Source organism: Podarcis melisellensis, assembly GCF_964234715.1.
Source record: "Podarcis melisellensis genome assembly, chromosome: 12".
Classification (NCBI taxonomy): Eukaryota; Metazoa; Chordata; class Lepidosauria; order Squamata; family Lacertidae; genus Podarcis; species Podarcis melisellensis.
Genome location: NC_138544.1, coordinates 28,597,683 through 28,615,473, shown reverse-complemented (window position 1 = coordinate 28,615,473; position 17,791 = coordinate 28,597,683). Strand labels below are relative to the sequence as shown.

The window sequence follows — 17,791 nt, the reverse complement described above, 5'->3', positions numbered from 1 at the left end:
TATTTAAAACGATAAAAATCATTGGTTAGTTAAACCAGCCTATGGTTTGAAGTTGGGTTATTGAGCAGTTGACCATGGTCTGCTGTAAGCCAGATTCCTGATCTGCATATAGGTTTAGGTTGAGATGCTTTCAAATGAAAAATAAACTTGGCAGCATGTCCTTTTTTAAAAAAATGCCTACTTGTCAAGTTTGGAGAGGCTTTAATTTCCTAAGGTCGCAATCTCTGGGGGTTATAAAGCTAAGAAACAGAGTAGCTGTTTAGCAAGCTTGATTATGACTCAGGGGGCAGTAAGTGAGCTGACCACTGTTCTGTTGGTGATTAACATCTGCATACAGGAGAATAAAAGCCTTTCTGCCATTTTTACCAAGTATATAGTTAACAGACCGGAAGAGATGTCTCTTAATGCCTTTTGGGGGAGACTTTATTTGTCCTTTCCCTGTAAATTCAGAGGATAATATAGCACAGCTTTATCTCCAAATACTACCATGAGCCCAAAGGCATGCGCATGTGCATTTGGGCTGACAGATTGAATGCTCCTTCCTTCAAGAAGAAAGTGGCATGTAATGGATAGGTGGGTGGAGACGAAGATAGAACTTGCTAGCTTTCTAGCTAGAGGGGAGTATGGAAGAGAATTCAGCCATATGCACTTCCAATTGCAGGTTCAAATGTTGCAGTTCAGCTATAGGTTTGCCATTTAGTTGAGCCCTAGTCTTAAGATCAGACGCATTGAATAGGCCAACTTTGCTGACAGTTATGAATATACAAATTCTATACACTGCCTAAGATTTCCTTGACATCCATCAGATATAAAGGACACAATCAAGTATCTGACTTTAAGAAGATCAGATATACAGCAGCTCTGTATAGGGATGTTTTTAATGTCTGATGTTTTACTGTGGTTTTATAATTTGTTGGAAGCCGCCTAGAGTGGCTGGGGCAACCCAGTTAGATGGGTGGGGTATAAATAATACATTTTTATTTTTATTTTTAAGTCTAATGCTTTACCCAACTCATTCTGTATAATTTCATCCTGTTTCTCTAGTAGGAAATGGACACTTGGTTGCAACACCTCAGTATGTGATTCAGTGTTTCCGCTACTCTCCCCTAAAGCTTGCAAGTATTTGGAATAACTGGACCCAGGTCAACAACCCTTCCTCCTTACATTTGCACACACTCCCAATCCAACTGGAGTGGACCCTTCATGCTCTACCTATTGGTACTTAAAGATTAGTGATGCTAAGTACAAACAAAATCGTGATGTATCTTATAAAAGTGTAGCAAAATGCTGGGAGCCTATTTTCCTGGGGAACACTAATATTTTTACGCTATGATGTGTTCTTAATCATTGAGCCACTTAAGTGGAAAGAGAAAGTTCAAGGAAGTAAAGCCAACGTAGATGAGCAGGATTTTGTTTAATGAAAACAGACTGGTAGCAGTACTGGCTTTCAAAACCTGTAGCCAGAAAAACTTAACTTTTAGATGGTTGCACCCCTTATGATCTAACAGTATCATGACCAAGCGCTTTATTGCACTGAAGTCTAAGATATTTTTTAAAATTTTGCTAGCAAATGGCCCTCTTCTCAAGACACCTTTTAAGTCTTCTACGCTTTGTGCAGGTATGAAGGCAGATGGGTATGCTCTTACAGTTTTGATCGGATGGTTCAGCTCTTGTCATCACAGTCTAGGATGATGCGATGTAGTTACACAGGACAAATAAGTTGACATATGCTGGATCACAGCATATGTCAAGAGTGAGCATTATAACTGCATTCCATTGACTTGCATATCCCGATGTTGTGGTCTAGAGGAAATCCTTCATAAAGCCTTGGGCTCTCCAGTGTTTGTCACTCCTCAGTCTCATGAGCTCTTTCAACCGTGATGTCTGCTAGACTAGTCTCTCCTTCAAGGGCCTTGTCATCCTGAGGGGACAGTGCAGGCACCTCCTTTTTAGGAACTATCTCCTCAGTTCTGTCTCCCACGCATTTGAGGTCCTCTTCTTTACTGTCTCCTGGTTCAGAGGCTGACTGCTCTTCACTTGTTAAAGCAGATTCTGCTGCACGTGTTGCCTCTAGAGGAGAAACACAGGGCGTGGGAAATGCATATATTGCAATGTGCAGCAATACATACATACACACATAAATACATACATACTTACTCCCACAAGCAACACTGGCTCCTTCATCCCAGAAACTAACGCTAGTATTAGAAGCTATTTTGTAATAACTAATCAAACCAGGAATAGAAGTTAAAATGGCTCAGAGAACAAAATTAACCAAACTATGATTCCATGGGCAGTTTCAGAAAGCAGCTGCTTGTTACAGAGCACAGGCAAGCTCAGCTGTTCCGAAACAGTACGTTGAGTTTAGGGGGCAGGTTGCTGCTAATCCATGAGAATAGGGAGTGCATGTGATGTGCATTTCTATGGCTGCAATCCTAACTCGCATTTAGAGGGAAGAAATCCCCACTTAACTCTGTAGGATGTCCTTCTATAAAGATGTTGTTAGGGGCTCCTTATTGACAGTGCAATCCTAACAGATCTGGAGGAAGAGGAATGAACCTCATTTATCTTTAACCAAAGCCAGCATGGCCAATGCTTTGTTTTTGTTTAGAAAATTAATAACCTCCTTGACAAACAAAATAATCTGATGAGTGTTGCAAGCCCAACATCTGGATTGCCACTGTTCTCCCACCTGTTGTTTAAGAAAACAGTGAGTAGTTAGGTGTTGCATGATTCTTAGCATTGCTTAGAAAACATCTCTGCTCTAATTTGGCCACAAACATGAAAGCTGTTGCAATGACAATGATGTGTGCCAACCTCTCTTTTGCTTTGCTTCTTGCTGTTTCTTTGCTTTGGCAGCCTCCAACTCCAGCTTCTCGTGGGCTTCCTTTAATGTCTTGCATACTTTCTTGTGTGTAAACCAGTGCATTTTCTGGCAGCCTTGATCACAGTAGATCACCTGCAAATGAAACAAGCCATGCCTCAATGCACAAAAAGGATGGGCTTGCATTTGAATCATCCAGGTTGTATAAGGCACCCATTCATTTCTATATGGAAAACTGGAAATCTAAAACTTGCAATAGCTGGCTTATTTTAAGAACAACAAATAGTTTGTTTCTGTTGACTTGTGCAACTAGGAACAGCTATTTGTTCACTTTCACTTTAGGAGTTCCAAGATCTAGCACCTGAAACATCTATGCTGCTCCTATAAAGGAACAGTCTCCAGATACAGGAACAGTTGAAATCTCTTGCTGGAATCTCAGTCAGTGGTATTTACCTGCAGATTCTTACCATTTTGCATACGGAACATCTTTTGGCTGCACCTTTCCCCCCACATGTTGTACAAAACTCAGCATCCACAAAGCCCACTTGGCCAGTAACTGCTTGTGTCAGTACAGAGAAAGCTGTAGGATCAGAGCCCTGGGGGAAAAGATAAAGACAGTTAAGTCATTGCAAACATACACCCTCCCCCAGCCAATGAGAAGCCTGCAGCTACAACACTAATGCAGATATGGGGGGGGGGGGAATCTGCAAATTTTCAATGTACACTTTAGTACTTTTGCACTGCTCTTAAATGCAAGATCTTAGCCCAGCATATGGAGGGAAGCAGGGAAATTATCCTTCCACTCTCCAGAGATTTAACTTTGCAGACCGTTCCAACGTAAAGTATAATGGTGGAGACATTGTTGAGATTATTTGCAAAATGGGAATGAAAATCAATTCAGGGATGCATAAGCTTTGGCTTGTTGCCACTTATATCTGAGTTTCCTGGCATGCATAGTGTTTTGAGAAGAGAAGAAGAAAGAGGGGATTCCTATTACACTAGACTTTAGAGTGGACAAAGGCACATTGTCTCTTATGCTGCTTTTGCCTCCTCTGAAGCTCAGTGTGGCAGAAGAGGTAAATTCCCCCCACCCCACCCCAGTCAGGGTTTTGGAAAAGGAAAGATTATGTTTCTGCCTGTATCCTCAGCAGCACATGATACCCCCTCCTTTCCTCTCCTATAAAGCTAAGAAGGTATCTTGGGGGTTTCAAATGTTCTGCCAAAGAAAGAGAAGCTATTAAACTAGAGACACTCACAATTTCAACTGGGGCAATGCTTCTCACAAGCTGCTGGAGCAAGGTTGCTTCACAGTAAGGAAATTTTCGAATGCATTCTCGGATGAACTTCTCTTGAAATACTGGGAAACCATCTGCATCTCTGCCTTTTAATAGGCTGGAAAGATTAAAGCAAAAGATGAATGGAAAAAACTCATGCCAATCCTATTGGGCAATCACTTTGCTTTATTTGTAGTTGCCATGCCTGCCTTACGGTGCAATCAACACAAGATAATATCACCAAGGCAACTGTCTGTAAACAAACAATAAACATACATAAAAATGGCAAAAGTAGTTTCTTTCCCAAATATGTTTTATCTTAAACAATAGCAAACACAGTAAATAAAGAGCTCGCTTGTAATATATCAGCGGTTCAGTGCTCATTTCTTCTTTTTCCAAAACAGATTTTATCTTGAACAATTGCAAATGCAGTAATAAAGAGTCCACTTGTGATATAACAGTGGTTCAGTGCTCAAACCACTGGTGTTGATTCTGTTGGTTGCAGTGGTCATTGTACCACCACCCTGTTCATTGTTTTATTGTTATTTATGGCGCATCACATAGGCCAAGATTTTAATATTTGAACTACATGCCCACAGCATAATAGAGAAAAATGCTAATGCACAAACTTTCTGTGTGCAACACTTAAAATATGTATCTATATCTTTCAGCTCTGAGATTTCACAATAACGTTTCGGCAGTTAATGATACTCTTGCCCTACAACGAAGGTTGAGGGCAACTGAAATATAGACTTGATTCATGCAACATGGTAAGCTAAACTATGGGCTATTGGGAACATATGAACATGGTTGGAGTAACTGGGCATGAGCGTAAATCACCCCATGGATGAGGTAATTGCAGGTGCAAGGCAGCCAAGCCAGCTGCTATGGTAACTCCCCAGTGCCCTGACCATATCTGTGATTAATGCATGTCAGCTTAGCAATATCTCAATCATTTCCTCAGTATGTTGGTGTTACTTATCCAGTGTCATGTCTTGAATTGCTGGTTTATTTGGAGCAACGGATATACTTTTTCACTGTATGTATCAATGGCTGCAAAAGCCTACTGCTGTATATACCTATCCCCAGAACGATTTAACTAGGCCTTACCTTCTGCAACAATAAACCAACTGGATCTTACGCTCCTTCCATGTAATGACTGGTACTGAGAGCAACTTCCACTGCAGGGTATCTCACCTAAGATTCCCAACTGACATGTGGGTACCTTGAGAGGACATTGTAGCCACTTTACTCCTCTCAAGTCCTTTTCGCTCCCACAACATTGCACGGAACTAAACCAAGCTTTGGCTTAGCATATCGTCCAGACCTGAGCTCGTGGTTACACTGTGTCCTCACTAACCAAAAGCTATAGCCAAAGCTTGCTTGGCTTCTTGTGCCATGTGAACCAGGTCATAGCGCCTTTTACTTAATTATCCTGTCCATCAGTGTGAATTACTGCAATAATAATAAAAAATGAATTACTGCTGTTATAGCAGAACAGCCTAAAAAGAATCAGCAGCATCCTCAGATCTTTAAACACGATAGCAGATTAAAAGGCCTCAGCAAAGATTAAAAAATAATCTTGGTCTAGCATAAAAGAGACACAGAAGAAGAGCCCAGGGAAGGAGGATCAAGAAGAGAGGAAGAAGGAGAGATGAGCAGAATCCCTTCCTCACGGGTAGGATTAATATATAGGATTAATATATTAGTTTGAGGAAAGGGACAAAAAAAATATGCATCTTTTGAGATGCATACACAACCGCCTTCTGATATTGATATATCAGAAGGCGGTTGTGTACGCATCTCAAAAAATGCATATTTTTTTTGTCCCTTTCCTCAAACTAATGGCTTAACTAATGTAGATAACTATGGAGAATATCCATCTAGCTGTAGATAGCATGGGGATTTGAAGGAAACCGAGCAGCAAACCATTCATTTTACCTTTCAAGGTAAGCAGTCTGTCTTTACTTGGCAAGAAATGAACACAAATGCTTTTCTGCATGCATTAAATGTCATTCATGATGGGGATCATACCTTTTGATTAATCCATCCAATTTATCCTCTCGCTCCTTAAGGAAGAGGATGCATTTCTGGAAAATACAGCTAATGTAGTGCATTTTTATTGCCAGGACTTCATTCATCTCTCTCTGCTTCATACACTTCTCGCAAATCAGATCCAGCACTCTGTAGCATTTCTGCATTGCTTCAACTTCTGCTAAGAGAGGGTTTTCTTTCACTAGCAGCACAATCTATAGGAAAAGATTAACAAGAGTTATCTTTCCTGGATAGATGATTTAAAACAGAATCAATAGGTAATTTTTAAGTGCTCATATTAACAGGACTTCTTGCTTTTTTATCTTCTTAAATAAGCTATATTACCTAAGAAACTTGCCATGCCATAGGTGGATCACATTGGGAATATGACTGACCCATTTTAGTGTCCACAATGCATGCAATACTGATTACAGGAAGTGATAGTCATACAAAATGAATGCATCTTTGATCAAGCAACTGAACATCATAACCGTCTCTTATTTCCAAGGTTCAGGGTGTTAAGTGACATTGCTTATGTAGCAAAAAACACCTATGTACGGGAGGGAAGTATCAGCAGAGTGGGGGGAACCCCCAAGTTTTGGAGAAGTACCAAAAAATCCCCTAAGCCACAAAACCCACAGGAACCCACAAAACAGCCCAACAAGGACCAAACAAGCCAAGTAGGCCTTGGAATGCTGACAACTGTTTCAGACAGGGAATGGAATGGAGTTGTTTGAATTCTGAACTGTAGCAACTCACACAGCTATTTTTTGTTGCAAGTCTCACTTGTAGCTTCCAGCTACAAGCATCAGGCCCTTTCTGAAACTACAGGGTTTCACAGAAACTGATAACAGAGATGAGTGTCACACAAGTAGATTTCAGCTCTTCTTTTGCATGCAAGTCCTTATGAGACGCTGTCTTGCTTCTGCTAAATCACTGGTCTTTAACTAGTGTGTTGATTCACACTACTATGTTGTGACCTAGTCTAAGGTGGGTCATAGCAGCAACATTACCATTGTACAAATATATGATTAAGAAATGGGCTCCCAAATGTCTGTTTGAGCTAAAAGTATGTCCTGGATCTCAAAAAGTTGAAGACTACTATGCTAATCTTAAGGTGTATATACTTGAGTACAATGATCTTCAGTGTGCTAACCTTTGAGTGTTTCATGTTAGGGACTATTTTACAATAAATATCTCTCCATTTGAGAATGAGGTACTAAAGCCCCCATGAGCAGGCCAGGACTATGGGATATCAAGAATAAGCTCAGAATCATAAATTAGCTGCTGGCCAAATTTTGCCACACAACTCCATAGGCCAAATATTTTTTCTTAGAGGACCGACCTCAACAAGGTTGTAAGTTATTTGACAAGTATGCCTGAAGGATAAGCCAAAATATGAACACTCTACCTTAACAGGATGCAAATTGGTAGTTGTAATGATCTTATGCAGAGGTCCAGCTAACTTGACTGGCAGTTTGGGTTCTTTGTCAAGTCCTTGTGGTTTTGTATAGTAATCCAACCTTTCTCGGGGAAAGAAGTTGTTGATAACAGTGACACAGTCATGTTGACCTAAAAAGAGAATGGTGCATCTTTTATGAAGATGAAGAACAATTATTTCACACATGAAGCACAAATCACAGAGGTTGTTCACCATTTAGAGGAAGTACTATGCTAATAAACCACTGTGGAACTAAATGGAAATAGCTTCACACAGAGGCAATATTTCAAGGCTCAAGGCCTATATGTAATATGAAGTTTACAGAATGAAACTAACTCACCTATTCAGAGAACTTAGGATCTGATGGGCAAAGCAGCTTTTAAGACACATTATGAAACAGTTCTAAAGTTATTCCCACTTTTATAAGTTTGTTTTAGTTCACTGCACGAACTAAATATAAAAATGGTGCTGCTAACAAGTCAAAAATTTAATTTTTCTGGAAGATATGACATTACATGACATTTCAAAGCAGCTCATATGAGATTGCATGATTGACGCTGGCTCACCTTTCAGCCAGTGGTAGAATGCTTAGTGATTACACCTCGTTAATAGGTTTTTTTATTATTTTAGAAACAATGATTGCAAAGCTTCCAATGCAGACTGGCAATTACAGTGACTGAATCTCTGACTAAGTACTGATTGTTCAGATGTAGTGGATGTGATATGTGGGTGTAATTTCCCTCAAATTGTAAGCAGATTCCTGCAATAAAGTGGTAAGTCTTTTGACTGGATCCACTAGTCTCCTTGTCTCGCAATCCTCTTTGTGTCTGGTTTTTGTTTTTTTCTGTAATCATCAAAAGACTTGACTTTAGAACACTTAAAAAAAAATTGGGTAAAAGGTCTCTCCTCATCAATCCTTCCAACCCCTTTGCCAGGAAAAACAAACAAAAATATTTTCTTCTTCTTCATAGTCTATACTTAAAAGGAAATACAGCTCAAAGAGCACCACCATTTATTTATTTAAATATATATTTACATACAGTTATCAGCTCACAGAGGCTACTCCTATCTAGCAAACTCCTCCCTGCTGCTAGTTAAAATCTTCCTTCTCAAAGAAAGGGGGAAGTCAGCAAGGGGAATGACAGGGAAGGCTGGCCACAAATGGAGCTAAACACATTTTTGAGCTGGACTCAGATTTTTACCGAAAATCAGATGGTTGAGTTCAAAATAGAGCAGATTTCTTTCCTAATTATGAATTCAAAATTCCCCCCTCCTGCAGTCAACTAATGTTAGAGAGCAATTTGAGAAAAGCAGCAATCACCCAATGAATATTTTTTAAATGTCTTCCCCTTGAGTTAGTTAAGAACCTGGTACTGAGCACTCCGTTGCCAATAAACATTAAGTCAAATCAATCTCAATCTTCTCAGAGCCTTGATGGAGGGGTGGGAAACCTGCGGCAATCCACTTGTTGTTGGGCTGTATCTTCCATCTGCCCCAGGCAGCACAGCCAATAGTCAGGGATGATGGAGTCAAAATCCAGCAACAGTTGGAAGGTCACAGGTTTCCCGCCCTAGACTTCATGAAGGGTAATTCAAAATGGCCGCTCCATTTACCCACAAAGGCAGCCATCTGTGCTGCTGTCCTTCCCACTGAGTTCACGACATCTGTGTCTGCTCCAGCCTCCAACATCATCCACGTAATTTCCTTGTTGCCTAAACACGGAAGAGAACAGCTTTCATTTAGATTTCTCATAATGAGTCTGTATAAAAGTTTCAGCCATATAAGGTTTTCTGGTGGATCTCCCCCCCCCCCAGACATTAAAACATTTAATCCCTCGTAAATCTTCTGTTTAAGGCATTTAGAAAATGGGGAGCTGCTTTATACGGAGTCAGACAAGTGCTTCATCTGGCTGAGATGAATACTGTCTACACAGACCGGCAGCAGCTCTTCCAAGTTTCCAGACACAGGTCTTTCTCAGCCCCATCTGGAGACACCACGGATTAAGCCTGGGTCTTTCTGCAAGTGAAGAAGGTGCTTTTCCACAGAGCTACAGTCTTACTCATCCCCAGTAGCTGGAAATGAAGATGCCATTTGCTTTCTCAAGGTTTCACCCAACCCTCTGTCTTGCCAGTATGAATAGATTCTGCACCAAGGCCTGATGGCTGCACTAGCCTTCCCCAGTGGCATCACTTTCTGCTGTCATCTAATCCATCTTTGGAAATTTCTAATTTTTTTGCAGTAAGGAGTTCCATAGCTTAGCTTTCCATGAGCTAATTTCATATATGTGCCCTGGAAGTATTATGACTCAGCCTCCTGATTTTAGGCAGAATTTTCTAACCCAGAGGCTCTAGGTGAAAAGCACATTATTTTATATTTCCCCTTTCCACCCACTGATGCCTCTCAAACTACTTTTTGCACATATCCTGTAATTTCTTTTACTGTATTCCGCACCCCAAGAGAAAAACACCAGTTTCTTTCCTCCTCTCCTCCATGGTCCTTTCACATTCACTTCTTCCTCTCATAACGACTTTCCTCTCTTATCTCCTTCCTTCCTTCCTTTCCCTCATGTTATTTTAATAATTCCTGCTGGCATTTCCTTTCACGTTATTATTCCTTCAACGCTTTCACTGGCTCTTTCCCCTCAGAGGAGAGAGGCCTTCTTACTCCCACAATCTGATATATGCATTCACAAATATTGTTTGCTATTCCTGCTTCTACCTTTTGCGAGAGAGAGAGAGAGAGAGAGAGAGAGAGAGAGATTTAATAGACCCTGAAAGATGTTACCTTTTAAGGGCGCATTCCAGCAAAGCCCAAGAACAACACCTGGATGGCTGATGTTTAATTTTATTGGTTTAAAGAACAAAGAAAAAGCCTGACAATTAATATGCACACACAATATAAATACTGTACTCTGCTATACCTGTAACACCTTAAATGGCTCAAGGACTGCCTCTCTCCATATGAACTGACCCAGACCCTGCAATCACCATCTGAGGCCCTTCTTCAAGTGCCTCCTCCATGAGAGGTCCAGAGGGTGAAATAGATATCTAAGAGCAAAACTGGGTCCTCAGAGTTGTCTGATTAGCTATTAATTCTATCCCAATTTCCCATTAAAAGACTACCAGTGGCTTCCAATAAAAACAGTATTTGGTTAAGAAAAGAATAGCAATCTTGCCTATAAAGTAGATGTAGACCTTACCTCTAACACATCATCCTTTAACAAAAGATATAAAATCCGCCTACACAAAGACACGAAGGAATCCTTTATCTGCACGAAGAAGCAGATGTAATTAACAACGGGGAAAACCTCATAGATACCTGAGAGCCCAGCAAACATCAGAGCCGTATATCCGTGTTCATGCTCGTTGCAGTTAACATCAGCCCCATGCCGCAACAACAGTTTGCACATCTCAACTTTCCCTTTGTATGCCGCATGCATCAGAGGAGTCATGCCATGCTATGGAAAGAAGAAATAAATACAGGACCTTCAAATATATCTGTTTGTTCTTCTCCAGTAGTATTTAAACACAAGCAAGCTACGCTTCTAAAATGAAAAGATAGCACTCCAAATATAGTATAGCTCAGGGGTCAGAAAACGTTTTCGGCAGGGGGCCGGTCCATTGTCCCTCAGACTTTGTGGGGGGCCGGACTATATTTTGAAGGGGGGGGGAGAACAAATTCCTATGCTCCACAAATAACCCAGAGATGCATTTTAAATCAAAGGACACATTCTACTCATGTAAAAACACGCTGATTCCTGGACTGTCTGTGGGCCGGATTTAGAAGGCAATTGGGCCGGATCCGGCCCCCAGGCCTTAGTTTGCCTACCCATGGTATAGCCTTTTTGATGTTCACTTTGCTACATTTGAATACTCTTTAACTATATATTCTTTCAACAAAATCCAGCTTTTAGAAAACCAACTACGTCTCCAATTTAGCAGAGGATACCTTTGTACAAATCCAGCTTCAATGTAAGCTGCTAATGAGAAGGAAACTTCAGCTACCATTGCATGCCTTTCTTTGTGGGCAACTGCAATTCTTCCCCACTCCGCACACCCATCAATACTTATAAAAATTATACTAATGACTATATTTATGAAAAGCTTTTCAGTTTTGCTTTTGGAGTAGCTAGTATGACTTGGTGTATCAGCGAATAATAGAGCCCCCTTGTACTGGGGGCAATAAAATTGCAAAGCATCGATAATAAATATTTCTTTAGATTTTTAAAAGGGGGGGGGTTAGAATGAACACTGAAGCGTTTAAGCTTTTAATTCCTAGGCAACTATTCTAATAATAATCTGAAGTATTAATAAAAGTATTAGTAAGATTTGTTTTTTTAAAAAAAATGTGCACATCAGTTGCTTTCATACAATTAACAACATGTCTAATTTGGTGGGAAACCACACAATTCTCTGAGAAGAGTAACAGCTGCAAGCAGGGAGACCTGCAAAGGACCTCTTTATATTTGAGTTTGCAGTATGGCAATTTATATAATAGGCAAGTTTTATATTTGGGAAGCCACGTGGGAGAGATAGATCATTACCAGTTTTGGGTAGTTTCTTTAGCTGCAGGCACTGGTGAAAAACCTGTCATTTTAAGCAGCAGTTCACACACACTCTATGTTATGAATCATACATTTGTTAAGCCAGAAATGAACAGTGGCATTTAGGACCTCTGCCTTCCATTGTTTCTCATTTCCAGCAGCTCCCTTTGCTTTGTGTTCTTTTCTAAAGAGATTAAAATGCTTAAATTCAGGGAGACTTGTTCAAATTATACACATGAGTCTTCCAAATGCTGAAAATATATTTCAAATAGTGGGATGAAATTTTGCGCATTAAGGAGCAATGAGGTATTTGTACAGACCACCTGTACTGGAAGCCAACTCTAGAGTGGTGCCCTTTTTTCTGCCTTATTCCGCTCCCTACGAATTGATAATGAGGATTAATAAAAAAGATAACCACCTGGCCTCACAGCTATATAAGAGAGCCAACTCACACATTATACATCACGTCTGGAAAACATTTCAAAAATAATCTCAGAAGTGGAGGGAAAAGCCAAGTAACTGGAAGACGGAACATGATGCTATACAAACAACATGTAGACAACCAATATGAAGAAACCACAAAGTGAGTGCCTCATCATATAGTGAGCTGGATTCAGATGAAGAGGAATAAAACCATCCCTGCCGGCAGACTTGAAATCAAAAGTCACATGGAAGAGGGAACAAGCTCTTTTTCTCCTGCTACAGAGGGTAGAATTCGAACCAAGGTCTTCAAGTTATAAGAAAGGAGATCCTGACTAAACGTTAGGGGGGGGGAAACTTTCTGACCATAAGAGCTGTTTGACAGTGGAACAGGCTCCCTGAGTTGTGGACTCTACTTCCTCAGAGGTTTTAATTCAGAGGTTGGATGGCTATTTGTCATGGATGCTTTAGCTGAGATTCCTGCATTGCAGGGAGTTGGACTAGATGACCCTTGGGGGTCCCTTTCAACTCTATAGTTCTATGAAAATGACATGACACAAAAGAGGAAAGGGGGATAAAGAAGTTGAGAACAAGCTAACTTGTTCAACAGTTCTTAAAGTGTCATAGTAGTAGTTCTTATAAATCTGATTCATCTGAAGGACATTCAATACTGAGTCCAGAATGGATCCACATGCCCCATCCCATGACAACGTTACAGGGATCAAATGCAGCAACTGCCCCATTTACAGAACATTAGATATACTGCGCCCCCTCCCGACAGGGCAACATTTCCCACTGCATATTAAACAGACCAGCAGCTTTGCAGAGTATTTCCCTCTAAACTAGAGAAAAGATATTCCACAAGGGACTCACTGTGGAACCTGTCTGGTTATGAAACTGAATACTTTTTTTTCCAGGTACTGCATTAAGTGGTGATGAAGCAGGTTTTCTGGATGATATGGGAAACACTTTCCTAGGAAAATTCTACAGCTGAACCAGTGGCGTAGCGTGGGGGGTGCAGGGGGGGCCGGCCGCACCGGGCGCAACATCTGGGGGTTAGGGTTAGGGGGCGCAAATTACTTGCCTTGCCCCGGGTGCTGACAACCCACGCTACGCCACTGAGCTGAACAGCTCCTGCCAAGATGAACTATTTCACTAAAAAAATCAAATCAAATCAAAAACCTACAGGGACAACAGTCAAAATCCAGCATGATATGAGACAGACTTAACCCATTGACTCTGCACTGGATTCCGGCCATTTTGCAAGAAGTTAGTTGCAAAAGCACAAAATGTGTTATGGTATATATTCCCATGAGGAAGTTGATCTGAAAATACACTGTACGCTTTTTCCCACAGTAACACTTTTGATAGACTCACCTTTGACCCTTCCCCCTGCCTGCAAAAAAAAGGCAAACAGAAACAGCCTTTTGCAACTACATTTTTAAAACAGCCCACTATGTTTGTGAAATATTCAGTTATGTAATATGTTGCTTTCACCCCTCAATCCATCATAAGGCCTTGGGAAAGTTGAGGTTTCAAATATGTAATCTCAGAAGATGATAAATAAATCTGACATTAACAAAAGTTCAGGTCGCTTTTCTATCAGAAATAGAGGATTTCTTATTTTTTAAAAAAGCATGAGCTTACTTTGAAAAATCAAAGAGGCTAATTCAGGTCCAAAAAAATCTGCATATTATATCTGTTCAGGCATATTACACTAGTTCATTTTTATCAGGGAATACTGAATACTTGCTCGACAGTAATCATTTTCCAGTATACTCAAGGGATACTTTCTGATTCCAGTATGTTAAACAGGTTTCCTTGATAAGTATTATTTTGCTTATAGAAATCTGCCAGCCTTTGAATTCCCAATGTTTCTTTAATTTGACTCTACCCAATCTAGACACATATTTTGAGTCAAGTCTTTTACCTCATCCAAACAATTCACACGGACATTCTTACTGCCAAGCAGTCGTGCAGCTTCTTCAGGGCTTCCTAAGGGAGAGGAAGAGTTTGTGAAGTCTACTGTTAAACAGAAAATCAATACAGTGAATCTAATAATTTGTTACATTTGTATCCCATGCTTCCTCCAAGGAGACCATGGTAACTTATGTAGCTCTTATCTCTTCCTCCCCTTATTACCTTTTGAGACAAGCTAGGCTGAGAAATCATGACTGACCCAAGCCCATCCAGTAAATCTCAGGGCTGAATGAGGATTTCAGCCTGAACTCCTCACTACGAATCATGGAATCATAAAATTCTGCCATGATGAAGTATGAAACACCTGTCAAACATTTGCCCTACCACACATATTGTAACAACATTGTATGGCTTACTGCCCCAAATCAACACTTTCGTCAAATTATTTTCAGAATGGGGGTTATTGTTTTTGTTTGTTACTACGTTGTGATGTTTTGGTGTTTTTATATTGTAAACTGCCCTGTGATCCTCGGATGAAGTGCGGTATGGAGATTTAATGAATAAATAACAAACAAAAGCAAACATTTATTCTATTCACATGCAATGCTAAGCTAAAGTATGGCTTAGTGCAGGCATAGGCAAACTCGGACCTCCAGATGTTTTGGGGCTACAACTCCCATGATCCCTAGCTAACAGGACCAGTGGTCAGTGATGATGGGAATTGTAGTCCCAAAACATCTGGAGGGCAGTGTTTGCCTATGCACGGCTTAGTGTAAATGTGTGGGTTCTTAGAGAGGTTATTAGGGTGCAATGTTTTTGTTTGTTTACTATGTTAGGTATTTATGTGTTTATAGTAAACCGTCCTGTGAGCCTCAGATGAAGGGTAGAATGGAAATTTATAATAATGATGATGATGGGGATGATGCTACTTTGCTTGTCTTCTGGTCCTGCTGCTGCCCTGCTGCCATGAGCTAAGCCGTGATTTAGTTTAGCATGCCATCCAACCATGGGTTTGTGGTTTGTCCCACTCCAGACAAACCATGAGTTATGAAACCAAAAACAAAACATGGCTGCAGTTTGCAAAATGCAATGGCTGAAATCTCTGCTCTGGGAACCCTCTTTTCTGTGCTAAGCCACAGTTTGACTAGCGCTATGTGTAAAGAATCTCAGTAGCTACTTCCGTACGCAGAAAAGAACACATTACATTGTTCCCCTGCTAGTGATTCCCAGAAGCTGACATTCAAGAAGCATTGCAAAAAGGCAAGGCATTATTTCCATGAATAGATAAAGCACTATGACTGAATAAAGTAGCATTCAACTAAATCTATCACATGCAGTTTTGTGTGCATCATGTGGCTGCCTCCATCCCCAATACCAGCAACTTGCAGGTGGCATGAGTGGCGGCTCTCACACTAAGTTAGTTGTGATAACAGGCTCTGAAGTCACGTGACCTTTACAATACAAAGATCACATCCAAAGGAAACAACAACCTGCCAACAACTTGGAAGTTTTGGTGCCAACACCTCACCCATTAGTAAACAAAACAGCCACCTCCAAAATAAGGGGGTAATCTGAAAGGCATATTACCTCCATCTGCCAGTTAACACTTTTATAGAAGAAGCATGTACTCCAGCAAAGGAAGGGAAATAACTTTCCATGTCCTGCTGCTGCTGCTGCAACAAAAGTGCTGCTTAGGAGCAGCTGCTGACAAGGTCTGCCCTACCTCTGGAATAGTATGACAGCTAGCAAAGTGTTGATTTTTACACCAGTCACTGCAGTCTGCCTTACTCCTCTCTGCACTCCACAGTGAGACTTTCCTTGAATGCAACTATTGAGTACACACTGTGAATTTAAAGTAACCCCCTAACTTATAATTCCCAACACCCGTAAACTCCAGTTCACAAGATTCTTGGGTGGGTGGGTGTGCTAGAAATGTGTGGTATGTAGGTAGAGCTCATTAAAATATTTACTCAAACATAAGACTCACCAGATGACCTTGACCCAGGCCATAGCAGCCAACTCTTAAGGGCCGAAGTCCTTTTGCCCCCCCTCCAATAAAATATTTGAGGAGGCTGCCCCCCCACGGGCATTGCCATTCAAATGTTGTGTGTATGCCATGTCTTGTGACTGATCATGCGGAGCTTATCTGGACCCTCCAATATTTTATTCAAGTTGGCACCTCGGCCCAGTCCGTCTCCCTAGCCCTACCTTGCAGGTTGGTTGTGAAAATAAAACAGGGTGGGGAGTGGGGAGGAGGAGATCAGGAGAAAGAAACATGTTGAATCATATGAACTCCTTGGAAGAAGGGGTAAATGGGATAAAAAGAAACAGAGTCCCTTGTCTCACTACTGCAGCCCTGTTTAGGGAAGTTTTTAAATGTTTGATCATTTATCATGTTTTCAGTGTTCTTTTGGAAGCCACCCAGAGTGGCTGGGGAAACCCAGCCAGATGGGCGGGGTATAGATAAATAAATTATATATATATATATATATATATATATATATATATATATATTCCATTTAATATTATACAACCTTCACATCATCTTTATCCACTATCCCGCCCTGGCTCTTAGAGCCTATCGACTTCCTCTCCTCCCGCCTCATGGCTTTCAAAATTAACCTTTATATCATTGCCATTTACATGTTTCCCAATTCTAATTACACTCATTACAGAATGACTCAAAATTTAAATAAATATAGAAAGATAGAAAATTTCTCATTGCAAGTCTTCAGAAGACTATTATTATTATTATTGCTTATTTTGCAAGAAAATATGCACGATCTGATAAAAAAAGCAGCCGGCGTGCAACAGTCACAGGGAGCAGCGCCCGGTCAAAGCACAGGAGAGAAGGCGAGGAAGCAAAAACCTGTGGAAAAAGCCCCCTCCAGAAGCAACCTCCTTGCGCAATTAGCGCGGGCCCGACGCGCAAGGCCCGGTCGCACAGACTCTAAAGGCAGCCGACACGCGTCACTCGGCCTCTCGGCTCGGCCTGGAGCCAGACTTCCCTTGCCCGCCTTACCTTTCCCAATCACTCCCAGCAACTCCTTTTCCTCCTCGCTCAAGTCCCCTCTCTTCAGAGACGCCATAGCTCGCTGGCTGCCTTAGTTCTTCCTCTCTCTCTCAGCCACGCGCATGCACCTTCCCCGCCGCCGCCCTCCTCCTTCCACTGAGGAGAAAAATGAGGGCAGCCCCCGCTGCTCCGCCAGAGCAGAAGGAACCTCGGCGCGCTCCCCGCCGCGCTCCGGCCAGCGGATATCCCCCCTCTACGCCCGCGCCAGGATCCCCGCCGCTCGCGACATTGTAACTTCCTCTCCCGGAGCTGCCGTGAGAAA

At 41.3% G+C, this 17,791-nt stretch overlaps 1 protein-coding gene across 1 annotated transcript; it reads right to left on the bottom strand.

Moving 5' to 3' along the window:
* Positions 1–1,395: 1,395 nt before the first annotated feature.
* ANKMY2 (ankyrin repeat and MYND domain containing 2) lies at positions 1,396–17,674 on the bottom strand. The gene is made up of 10 exons (XM_081883390.1): positions 17,479–17,674; positions 14,467–14,531; positions 10,892–11,030; positions 9,187–9,285; positions 7,544–7,704; positions 6,133–6,347; positions 4,081–4,216; positions 3,292–3,420; positions 2,818–2,959; positions 1,396–2,070 (listed from the first exon to the last, which is right to left on the bottom strand). Exons 1-10 carry the CDS (start codon positions 17,543–17,545, stop codon positions 1,847–1,849), a joined length of 1,377 nt encoding a protein of 458 aa, XP_081739516.1. The 5' UTR covers positions 17,546–17,674; the 3' UTR covers positions 1,396–1,846.
* Between the last annotated feature and the right edge of the window lie 117 nt (positions 17,675–17,791).